The following is a 12,941-nucleotide window of genomic DNA, read 5'->3' as shown; positions in this document are numbered from 1 at the left end:
CATTTTTGTTTGTTTATTCGCAAAACCATCAGAGAAAGCACAAGCTGCTTGATATTGTCAAAATTCTCAAACAGGAAGACAATTCACTCAATCCATGATCTCCAGCAAGTAACAAACGGGAAATTTGAAAGGATCAGGGCTGTGGTTTCTTTGTGGGCAACACGGTGATTTAGGGCATTCAGAATTTCTTCGGGGCAAAAATGAACTGATTCGCAATATAGGAATCTCTCAAATCCTATGATAGGAAAGTACCAAACATGTTAAATCCTCCTTAACTATAGAAACATAGGTTTTAGTTCCCATACACGGAGTGCTTGATCCGTAATCACCAAGATCTTTTATCAACTAAAATTCGCATTGTACTGTTATAATATTCTCCAATTCACATAGTTTGCACAACATGGGCTTTATTTCTTTACCTGTGAGGAGAAACATCAAAGCGCTCAATACATATCTGTCCAACTGTTTGCGGTTTCATCTAGTATGAATGCCACATTGGTGTCCGACATAGTTAATTCTTTCTACGGCTTCATGGCTCAATACAATATTTTCTTAAAGTACTCTCATTGGTACTGTCATTCGTGTGAATTTATCACGAAATTACTTGAAGATTGGGTGTTTGTCCTATTGAGTGAACACAGAAATCAGTATTACATTCTTGTAAATTTCGTCTTCAAAAAATTGGTTGTTTAAAGATAATTTATACTACAGGTTATCGGATTTTTTCTTGAAGATTTTAGAATGTAGCATTGGAAAGTAGAGAAAAGTTGATTAGAGGCAGATTAAGGGGGAGAAAAGTCCAAAAAGGTGAAAGAATGTGCTGGAAATTTTTTTTTACTAACGTTCGAAGGCGACGTTTGGTACAATGGGCAATATCTGAGAATCCTTTCTTGCTCTAAAAGAAAAAGGTGCGCACCTAAAAATCCTAACCCTACTTATCGCCAGGGCTGGTTCTAGACATTTCTTAAGTGTAAGCAAAAATATTTAGGCGCCCTATGTAAATGATGATAAAAGAGTAAAAAGTTGTGATGGGCAAAAAATCTTCCAATAATTGTTACAATTGCAAATTTCTTCAATATCTGTAGTCTCCCTGTGAATATTAACGAAAAATGGCGAAATCATAATAATTGATTGTGGATGACTACTGAGCAAAGTTCCAATTTTAGTAATTAATAGCATTCTGTAGTCTCCCTGTGAATATTAACAAAAAATGGCGAAATCATAACTAATTGATTGTGGATGACTACTGAGCAAAGTTCCAATTTTAATAATTAATAGCATTTTTTATTAAATAAGTACAAGACACAATTAAGATATATAAACCTAAGATGTATTTAGACAAGTACAATTGAAACATAAAAGTCGAAATAGAATAAAACTCGTAAGTTTCAAGTTTAACATTAACACAGGTTTGATTTTGACAACGAGGTATGCTCTTATGCTTCACTAAAAACATATGTACATAGGATTTTCTATAGATACAATTATGGTAATTAGCTTAATTTCTCGTTTTCTTTATTACTGAGAAGTTCACGTTATAAAGACACTTTTCTGGCTTTCAATTTGGCAAAACCTCTTATTGAATCCGTATCCATTTCATTCAGTATGTCATTTTCAGTGGCCATCAAAGCTAGTTGATTTAATTGTTCTTGAGATAGTTCTTAATTAATTTCAGCTGAATTTGTTTAATACTCAATAAATGCCAAAAGTGTGTGCCTTAGTCGATATTTAGTTTGCCTTCGACTTCCAGTGGCGGAACTTCAAAATCAGGTTCCCCCGTAAAAATTATTTTCAGGTCCCCTTAGGCCTATAAAACAATTCAGTCCTCTCATGTCTCTTTCCAACATAGACGTTCGAAATCAGGCAATGGATAACATAATATAAACACAAGCAGTGGCGCACCTAAGATTTCTCTTTCAGATCAGAAGATTTTTCAGAGTAGCCTACACAATCAGAGCCGGCTGTACCATATGTGCAATACGTGCATTTGCAGGGGTGGCAAGTTTCGAGAGGTGGCAAAATCTGTCATAACTATATTATTCAAAATAAATACTTCTTGTTGGAAACAGACTTCATGATGATGGTGCCAAATTACTAAGCTGACCTATTTGAATACTACATTCATAAACCATGTTCAGGTCACATTAGTTTAAAGTCACATCGACAGCGCTGCAGCAAATGGTCAAACAAATCCCAACATGAATTGCTTGATTGTTATCAAATTCAAGAACTCAATTTTCGAACAGTAGCGAACACCTGTTGCATTTAGTTAGTTATCACAGTTTGCTATGAAAACTAGTCATGTCTTTGTCACAAATTAGTTCCTTATCATTGAAGGTGGAAATAAGTTTTTAAAATTTTTTTAACAGATATAGAAGGAAAAACAAGATATAGAGATAAAAAACGTAGTTGCACTGAAATTGCAAACTGATATATTGAAATTGAAGCTCGATATTGAATTCTATAAAAGGAATTACCATCCTTGCTCTGCAGGTGTCTTTGCTTTCTTTTACTAACCCAATAGACTATTATTTAAAGAAAAACAGACAATACGAGATTGTATTTGTAGTCTTTAAGCCATTCTGATTGCGAGCGCACTTTCCCTCCCCTGCGTTGTTCATGATGGGGTAGCGTACTTTAGATCTTGGCTTTTAAGATTTGTTCTTTCTAGAGAAACGGGGCGGCAAATTGCCTAGGGCCGGCTCTGTACAAAATGCAAATAATTTTGTGTATTTACCCCCTGAAATTGTGCTAATTTTCTTAAAAATTAGAAGTTCTGGAAGATTCAGACTCTCGGACTACCTCCGCCGGTGCATCCCTGAACATACTCTACTTTTAATAGAACTATTACCAAATGTTGAAAAATATCGTTCTACTCGTATCTAAATTTAAGACGAGAGAATGGATTGATAGTGATTGCTATAATACAACGACCATATGTATACGCTGCTGTGATTGACAGTGAGGGTTCTGAAAAAAAAAATGTTATTTATAATCCTAATAACCTTTCGATTACAGTTACCCTTTCGAGTTATATATGCATACACTGCGTGAAAACTAATTGCATTGAAACAAATTTTGAAATACATTTAACTTAACTCAGATCCGTAACCAAAAAAGCCGCATCCATCCCATTTTAATTTAACAACGAAATTACTGCAATTAAGTAAAATAAACTTATAGTTTCAAAACTTTGTCGACTTGCAAATGCTTCGTTAAGAGTAACTGGTATTGACAACTCCGCCGCTTCAACCTTTGTATGATTATCACTTAAGAAATTTTGTCCAGAAGTCGAAAGAAACTTTTTTAAAGCCTTCATTTTCTTCTCATCTTCTTTGAAGATTCGTAGCTTTCTTTTCCGATAAAATGCTCACTTGTTTTTTTATCGTCGGCCATTATTATTACATGAAATACAAAGTACTATTGAAAAGTGAAAACGCACATCATCATAAATAATAATAATAATAACGACTCAGGATAAAAACGAAAATGTTGACGAATGACAAATGGACTAATAGACATTAACAAAGTGAGCATTAAGCTGTGGGTAGCGACTGTGAGTCACTGATATTAGGAACTTAAGTTGAAATTTCCCTCAGAAATAAGAAAAAAAATCCATTTGTTCCGCCCGTTTTTTCTTAGTATTCGCCCTCCTCCGTGTACCAAGGAGTCGCTTCAACATTGATAATGTGCATTTCACTTACGCCGACCTTTCTCAACCTTTCACTGTGGTCACTGAACCGAAACACTATGCGGAGACACTGTTTATGACACGCCGGAGCACCCTTGAAGACTGTGATAATGCCACCCAATCCACAAGCAACGCAAGCAGGTGACTTCGTTTTGTTTGTTGATCCATTCCTATTTTAAAGATATAGGCTCTTTGGCAATGATATTCTCAAGCAAGGTCGCAGAAGGGTTGTTAGGAAATGAATGAATTGTCTGTTATATTTGTATTTTGTGCATATGACGGGATTGTGGAAAGAGAGCCGTTGTCTTTAGTCGTACTGCAATAGTACTTAATAAAACATATCATTGAAAAGCTAAATTTTCCTACACTTTATTTCATATTCGTAAAATCTCTCTTTTACCCTCTTTAAAAATCTTTCCTGAATCTCCCTGCGCCGAGGGAAATTTTCCTGAAACCAGCATCACTTGTGAGTGTGATATTGGAGCCAATTGATGTACGAGTCTATTTCAATCTTGTAAAGGGGTGTTTTACAGCCAACCACACAAAGATTCGACTTTATTGTTCTTTTGATGTATTTTACCTGTATCTCAGTCTGTTCAATAATTATTTGAAGCTATTTGGAAAAATTTTCATAGTAACTTTTTCTCTAATAAATATTCACATTTAAAACACAAATTTTCCAGTTTGGTACCCTCTTCAGTTGGTGCCTCCTGCGAACGCGTAGTTCGCAGGATTATAGATCCGGCCCTGGCTATCACTATCACAAACACAGAAAAATACAAAAAAATGTTTATTACTTCATTTGTACTAGTTAGTTTGAATTCGGTCTCTCGAATAAGGAAACGTACTTTCATTCGTTAGTGTTTGTGCTCTTGGTGGACGTGATTACGATTTCGATATCTTGCGGGAGCACAGAATCTTCGGTGTTGATCCATTACCTAGGCAAAATTGGCAGCGCTTGAATTAAGAGGCAGGTAATTTTGGTTTAGAAAATCAGGAATAACAGGCTTACTACGTATCACCCAGTTAAAAACTGTATGGATAGCCACTGCCCTTCGTGTGCTGTAACATCGCAAGATTTCAGAATAAGGAAACAGCACGGTGCGATAAAATTGAGCTCAGCATTGATAATGGGAAGGGAAGGAGGATAATTTACCTTACGTAGTTCGTCTGCAATCACAAATTCGTCATAATATTCTTCGAAACATTTTTTAATTGATCCATCTTCATTCACAACTCCACATTCAAATAAACGGCCAAAAAAACTCATTGAAGTAACTGTACATGGAACCTGCTCCACATTAACGGACGTTGCTTTAACACCTGAAATAATATAACGCTTTAATTTAGTAATATGATACACAAAGTAAAATGACACACAATACTCTAAAATAGTTTATGTAGTAATAGAAAAACCTATATAAATAGTTATCAAAATAATCGAAACACCGCAGTACTGCAAACATGTGTTTTTCGTATGTTAGTAGTGTTGCGACTGTCTTGTGTAGTGAGCAGCGCGAAGCAATGTAATACAAATTCTTGAAATGAAATCTTTAAGCTCCAACTGTTGTAAACTTTAGGTTAAAGGAAAATATAATCAACAAAAGTAAATGATTACGAAAGATTTGACAGAAGGAGAGAGGAAACGGAAGGAATCCTGAGAGAACCAAAGAAAACGATGTCGTTCCCACAAATTCACTTGATCTAGGATCGAACCAGAGACCTCTTGCGCCAGAGGTAAATGCTATACACCCTACCATAGTGCAAATTCATGTGTACAATAGGTTAGACTGTTGGTAGTGCTAAATGGGAGGCCTCTCCGATCTTCGAAGTGGGCATATTGTAATACATGTATCGAAAACAACATTATCCAAAGTGATCATGGCATACAATATTCATGACACGGCATCATCGACGAAGATTAATATTAAATAGAAACGACGTCTAGATGAGAGAGATTTTCGAACATTGAATAGGGTTATCACATGAAAACCTAGAGTTAATACTGCACAAATGACTGGATGAATCAGAGTTTAGCATCTCTTTGAGCAGCAAGGTTAATTGAGACTTACATCTTACCTGGGATATCAACCACATGAGCCCCTACCGAAATCGAACGCAAGTCTCTCGCATCGAAGGCGCGTACTCTAACCAGCGAGGACGTTTTGCTGCACAAGTGAATACAGAATTTAATCAACGTCTAGGACAACCTTGCAATCACCTGTTACAAACATATGATAAAATCTCAACATCCGCAGTTGGGTTATAAGATAACTTCCAAACCTATGAACACCGCCACCAACGTGATAGCACGAAAGAGATTATGCAGAGAAAAAAATGGCTGTCGATGAATGGAAGAAATGTAAGGTTCGATGAGTCATTTTCTCCTTCTTTCAGAGAGCATCCTAAGTTTATTGACTCACTGAGTTAGAGCTTAGCGCTCCGTTCAGCACCAAGGCTATATCAGACATGGACCTATAGCTTAAGTGAAACCACATGAGCTCCCACCGAGAATCGAATCCAGATTTCCTGTACCAAAGGTATGTACGCTAACCATATGGTTACGAGGGAGTTCCTGGATTGTATGACAAGCTCTTAATGAAACGTATACTCCGGCCCACCTACATCCTACAGCTCAATATGGCGGTGAGTCTATGCTGTTGGGGGACTATTACTCTCAATGCATCAATTACTGTCAGGGATTATGTGGACAATTTACGCAACAGTCCAGATGATGTTCCCTACGGTACAGATGATGTTCCGTAGCAATGACAATCTTCCAAGATGACAATGGGAGGCCAATACGTACAGACATAGTTTGAGGAACATCAAAATGCGCTATACTACTTCCCCTAACTCGATTAATTCCATAATTTGAACATCATTAAACATTCATGGTCAGTTTCAGAATTATACGACACAATATGCCTCCCTCCATCATTAATGACGCAACTGAATGATGTCTGCATCAAAAATACTCCACCGTTTCTCTGGGAATTATTTCCTAGTTATGTGCCTCAATTCCACGACGAATACAAGTTGTATTACACACTAAAGGTCATTCAAAGCAGTATTAATAAGGTAAGTTACATTCTGTTAAGGTGTTCCCATTACTTTGATATTATACATATAGGTGGATCACTACTGTTAAGTTCAAACACCAGCAGGTGATTCCTTTAAGAATAGATTAAAAAAAAAAAAAAAAAAAACATATGAATACATAGTCATACCACACTGTTCCGGAGTCTTAGAGAATATGCTCACTAGATGACAATGCCCATTGTGCACGAAACATGACAGTCATCGTTCAGATGATGATTATTTTGAACACTTCGTCTAATAACGTTGCGCCCAGTATGGGTCAATGTCCCTATTCAGTCCCGAGAGGCTTGTGTCATTTCCAAGCTTGCCATAATTAAATTCTGATCTTGTCCCCCTTAACTACCCCTACAGTACGGTACGCTGGTGGCTGTTTCCAGCAAGTCAGTGTATCTCTTAGGTTTACCGATGGTTTGCCCACCTTTGATACCAAACCGTTTCAGAGATATGCAGGGTGAACTACAAGACACGGCACACGCCGCAGGGAATAAAAATGGATATAGCTGTCACGTTTCATGATGACTGACACGTTTTATGCACGATGACCGTCTTGTTCTTGAGTAAGCATATTCTTGAACACCCTATATATCTCCAAACCGGGGTTGTTATCACGTATATGCTCACAAGACTCTTCTGTTGCCTGTCCCTAAAGGAATCACATACTGAAGTTAGGCAATACCTTAGTGATCTAACCTGTATATAAACATCAACCAAATTCCTAAAATTCATAGTTTTGCGAAATATCTACCTCTATCGTTTCCAAAAATGTTTTATATATATATATATATATATATATATATATATATATATATATATATATATATATATATATATATATATATATATTATCTATTTGTAAAATTCGAATATTGCACGAGTTTTTTTTTTATACTGATAACATCTTCTTAAGACTAAACTTAGTAAAATTATATAAACATATTACAACAACAAATGCTCCTATAAATCTGCACTTCATCCACACTACGACTAACCTGAAAACTGAAGGCCTGACGTTGCTTTTGGAGATGTCTGATCATTACATCGGGTCCCATGGTCACTAATTTGTGCTTTCTAGACCGGACTTTGCAACATTTTCAAGAGCTTTCCAATTGCCTTACTAAGTGACTAAAAATTGTGTTCTTTCATGGAGACTGGATGCAGGGCGATGACAGCTAACCATTCAACTACACGTTCGCATGCTCGCATTAACATAGTTGATTAATGACTTTTTTTTTTTTTTTTTTTTTTGGAGACTTTGTATGCAAAAACACAGAGTAGTGTTTGACTGAATATTTATCAACTGCAAAACAATCATGTAATTGAAGATTGAAGTTACATACTCTGTAACTCCACCAATTTAAAAAGTCAGTAAGTTGTTTATAGTATACCTATAAAGTAGTTAAGGCATGCTAAGTTTTCAAATTTGTCATATATATAATACACATGCTTAAATCAATATATAACTTGTACCCCGAAGTGTAGCGTATATAGTCATAGAGTAAAAATAGATTAGGTTTGAAAAAGAACGAAGGAACTCACTTCCGTTTCAGGTTTTTGAAATATGCCTCGAAGTCGAATAATCAGAGCAACGGACATTCTACAGGATATAAAGAATCTATGTATGTTGACACATTTAAACTACAATTTGCATATATTTCATAGCAGACACACAATCTACAGCCTCATGCACAAATTAATACTCGGAAACGATCTTCCACAAAATATTTGCACTACTGAAAGTGCACGAAGCTGTATCGAGATAGAGGCTGAATTTTGTACATATTATCTTTCTTAAGTATTCTCTATATATATATATTTATTCCAAATACTGATTAAGGAAGGAAATATGTTGCAGCTGAAAAACAGAACAAAGTTCGAATTGAGTAGATTCGAGTTTATATCTGGCACAAGAGTTTACATCATATAGCACAAAAGTTTATATATATCACGTATAATTATCTCTCATGAACATGCCACCTATACTAACAGATATTAATTGGTAACCGCAAATATAATCAATTCAATGCAAATTTCATGTTATTTTCGCTATTGATAATAACGCACAAAATAAATAACGAATAACAAAAATGAACTAACGTTATCCAAACATGTTTTGACATCAAGGTGACTAGAACAAGTAGAACGGAAAGAAAAGTATTCTATTTAAGCCCAACACGGACATTCATTTTAATTTAAACAATGCAAGATTTACAACAATTCGTCTTAAAGAAATCACGAACTTTCAAGAGTTGAATGAAGTAAATTTTCTACTTACCACAATGAAACTGATGATGGTGATTTTCAAAACTTTCAAAAAACGTGTTCTGAAAATGATTCAAAACATTTCTAAAAAAATGTGGAAATGATCAAAACAAAAGTAAAAATCAAAGAAAAATAAGCCATGCAAGTAATATGATACACAATGCTTCAAGTGTCACGCTTAACACTCTATGTCAAGCATACAATTTTCAGAGGAACTGAATTCGTTTCTTTCTACGAAACACCACAAAAAATCGTACTGTGATACATGAGTGAAGTTACGTACGTGATTATGTTTTTCAATGATGAAATGAGACAAGAAAAGAATGAAGTGCACAATAACCTATCGGCGAGTCGTATACCATGTTTATATACCTGCCACGTTCAAATCGTCTATAACCACTTCCTTTGTGCTCAAGCAGAAAATTTACCCTAACCGCATTCGTAAATACGTAATACTCAAAACAAGTCATAAACGGCATGAATGAGGTGTCGATGGGACGTGTTGTTGCCATTGCTAAACTTATATTAAAATAGATACATATCGCTAGTATATATCAACAATAATAATAGTATCACTAACATAGAAAATATTCAAGTAGTCATTTCAGAACAATCCAATATATTAAATATCAAAATTTGGAGCTATACAGATCAAATAACTGTTGACTAAGTTTGTACATCGCTTTCTGTGTAAGAGGATATAAAAACTGCAACATCGCTTTCTTTCCCAGCAGGTCAACTAGAAGACCACCTTTAACTACAAGGACTCGCTGGGATATCCCTTTCATGTAACAAAGAAATATATGGGTTAATTCAATGGTTCCGCTACCATTGAAGCCGCCTGAGGATAATTTGTCCGTGCTGACTTTATTTTGTTCAACTGAGCATTCATGAAGTAAAAACTACATAATTTTATATAACAATGAGCTTCAGTATTCGAAACATGAAGGTTTCTTTACATTAATATTAAGTAGAGAGGCATTACGAATTTTGAAGTAGCTTTGTAGTAAAGAGCTGACATGTCATTTTAAAATTTGGTTTCAGATCTTAGCCTTTTCAGTCACAACATATTTTAATTTCGATTAGTATAAAAATTATCATTTACTACATCTTAGTTATTACTGTCATTGTTTATGTTTTTCTTTTCATATATTACTATATTTTACGCTATTTTACTTGCGCAATTGCGAAAAGTAAATGCGAAGAATGAAGGAAGTACTGATATCGATGTTATTTTTGTTGTTAAATTATGACTATTATTTCATGTTAAAACTTGGTCTTGTAATTTTTGAAACATTCAGCCACAGATTAAAATGAAGTATTTGAGGTAGAATTAAAATTGTATTAAAACAAAGTACATAGAACATTGTGGGTATGATTTCCTAACTAGAAACAAAAGTAATTACATCACCTAATTTGTTTATTGATTTATTTTTACATATTCCAGTTTAAAAATGTATTGTTATCTTAGACTACACTTTTGTATTGTAAATAATAAAGAAAAATTAAAAATGGAGATTTTAATTTGTTTTAGATAATATGAACAAAATTTAAAACACATGTTATATGTTTGTCAAAGATGATACCCATCACAATAAGTTGTAAATGTTTCAAATCTGAAACAGAATTTAAACTCAAATCTATAACTTCTTCATACTTCAGAAAGTCCTCCATAAACTATTAGCAATTTAAAGTAGCTTCAATAACTTGAAAACGATGCAAGAACTATCTAATTTTAAACCAGCATTTTCCTTCTACATTCACTTCATTAGTAATATTAAAAGCTTAGAAGTACTACGTTTCTGTTATTCACTGCATGTGCAGAATGCAAGACTGTTCAATGTTAACCTTACTATACTGTGTTTAATTGACAAAATAAATAAATAATAAAAAGGCTAATCGTTTTAAAGTTATATTTTTACATGCATATTTATGTAAGCATCTAAGTACCTGTCCTTTTCTCCAACGTATATAACATAAAATCTGATTAAATTTTCAAGGATTTCTAAAATTCTGCAATCAATCTTTCTTTTACTTTTAATTAAAAAATAATAATCCTTAATTTTGCACAAAATTTGCTCACACAGCTTAAAATTTCAGTTTGGAACTCTTCTTCCAGTGAAGATGAAGAATATTTGATTAACTTTATTCTCGTTGAAGATGAAGTATATCCAGATGTCGAGTTAAAATTTTATTTACATTTGATTTCTCTTCTTACCTAAAGTATAAACCAGACAAATATTTTCATATCACACGGTAAACCGCTGAGCATGGATTCAAGAGTGAAAATATTTGGCTAGTCAGAGCGTGGACTGGATAACGTGGTGGTTAGATCATAGACACGGTAAATAGGAGACCCGAGTTCGACTCACGATTCAGTTAAACATTTTTCACTCTCTGAATTTGACTGACTTTCATATTAAACATTACAAACTAAAATCGTAAACAATCACCTTTCACCATGTTTTAATAGTATATCTGATCATAGAATTCAATATGCTTTTGTCCAGTATTGCACAAGGTATCATAAACTAACATTCATTTTCAATATATGCTTTTATTTTATATTCAAAAGAAGAAAAGCAAAAGTTGAAAGGAACAACGCATTTTTTTTTCTTTTCTGCGTACAAAATAATCAACTCTTTCTTTGTGCAAAGTAAACACATGCGTTAAACATAACAAAATTAGAGAAACAAAAATTAACTTGCTTCGCATCAACCAAATGAACAAATACTTTCTTTATCACAACTCTATTTCCCTCTTTCAGCAGATGTACGAACGACAGTGTCTCCAGAAATCATAGTTACCAATCGAAGTTCATTTAAACTGGACTGTTTTTATATTAATTACATATGAATATTTATTGGTTTACCAATGACTTTTAACGTTTTGAGTTGGAAACATTTTGCCTGACAAATTCAGCACTGCCAGACTGTCAAAATCAAAATTCATACATATAAAAGTTTACTGGTTTGTTAGAAACATTTTAAGTAACTGGTAAAATAGGAAAATGCCCGTTTAGGGAGACAGAACTGAAACAGTCTGAAAATTAAGAAAGCCAGGGACCCAACTGTAAGCTCAATCTCGTTGGGTTGCTCTTTCCTGTTTGATATGTATTAAGTGCGCAAATTACTTTCTTCGAGAACAGCTATTACACATGCTGTCGAATGTATTCTGAATGCACATATCTACTATGTAATACAATATACTAAAGTCCTAATCACGCGCACTCTAACACGCTGAACAATATATCAACAACGGATTTATTAGTGTTTTGGAGTTACAAACTTTTCATCTCCATTTCATGTTTAAAATGGACTAACCACCAACTTAATAATCTTAAAAGTACAGAGATCAATTTTACGTAACACGAAGCCACTCACAGCCGCAGTAAGTTCTGGTGGAATGTTATCATTATGGATTACCTTAATCAGTGTTATTTCATCATCAGAACTGTGCTACAGTTTGGAATAATTTCCCATTTCCCTTCAGGTGATTATAATGTGAACATATCAGTGTTGATAGTGCTTAGATGTGAGAAAACCACATCTACGCACTACTTTCTTTTATACTTTCTTTTTATGTTAAATGTTCTTTCATAGTGTTAAATGTTCTTTCATAGCGGATAAACGTCCAATAAATATTTCTATATACAAGCAACCTTAACTTTTTCTTGCTCATGGTTATTTACATTCCGATTCAATCGTTACTCATTGCATGTATATTCTCCAGTTTATTTTGACGTATAGGAAAAAATGAGTCAAGATCTCTCCGTAATCAAACGATTTACTCATTCAGTTTTATATGTTTCAAAGATAAATTCTGGATGTGTAGTATTTCGAACGATTCAGGTTACTTTTCCAAACTACTTGATTCCCGATATACTGAG

The 12,941-nt window shown here is 34.2% G+C and overlaps 1 protein-coding gene across 3 annotated transcripts in view; it reads right to left on the bottom strand.

The window, feature by feature from the left end:
• LOC145693392 (cilia- and flagella-associated protein 300-like) overlaps window positions 1-12,941 on the bottom strand; it is a 109,774-nt gene that overhangs the window by 16,501 nt on the left and 80,332 nt on the right. For 2 of the 3 annotated variants that reach the window (XM_081769350.1, XM_081769349.1), the window contains 2 exons: window positions 9,066-9,136; window positions 4,848-5,014 (listed from right to left, as the gene is read on the bottom strand). In XM_081769350.1, coding sequence (XP_081625476.1) covers window positions 4,848-5,014; window positions 9,066-9,136 — 238 coding nt within the window. The remainder of the gene's footprint in view (window positions 1-4,847; window positions 5,015-9,065; window positions 9,137-12,941) is intronic. The other variant, XM_081769348.1, reaches the window with a different exon arrangement.

This window comes from Thermobia domestica, chromosome 8 (assembly GCF_964235325.1).
Source record: "Thermobia domestica chromosome 8, izTheDome1.hap1.1, whole genome shotgun sequence".
Lineage (NCBI taxonomy): Eukaryota > Metazoa > Arthropoda > Insecta > Zygentoma > Lepismatidae > Thermobia > Thermobia domestica.
Note: the sequence above shows the minus strand (reverse complement) of the source record. Positions and strands in the feature narration are given on the sequence as shown.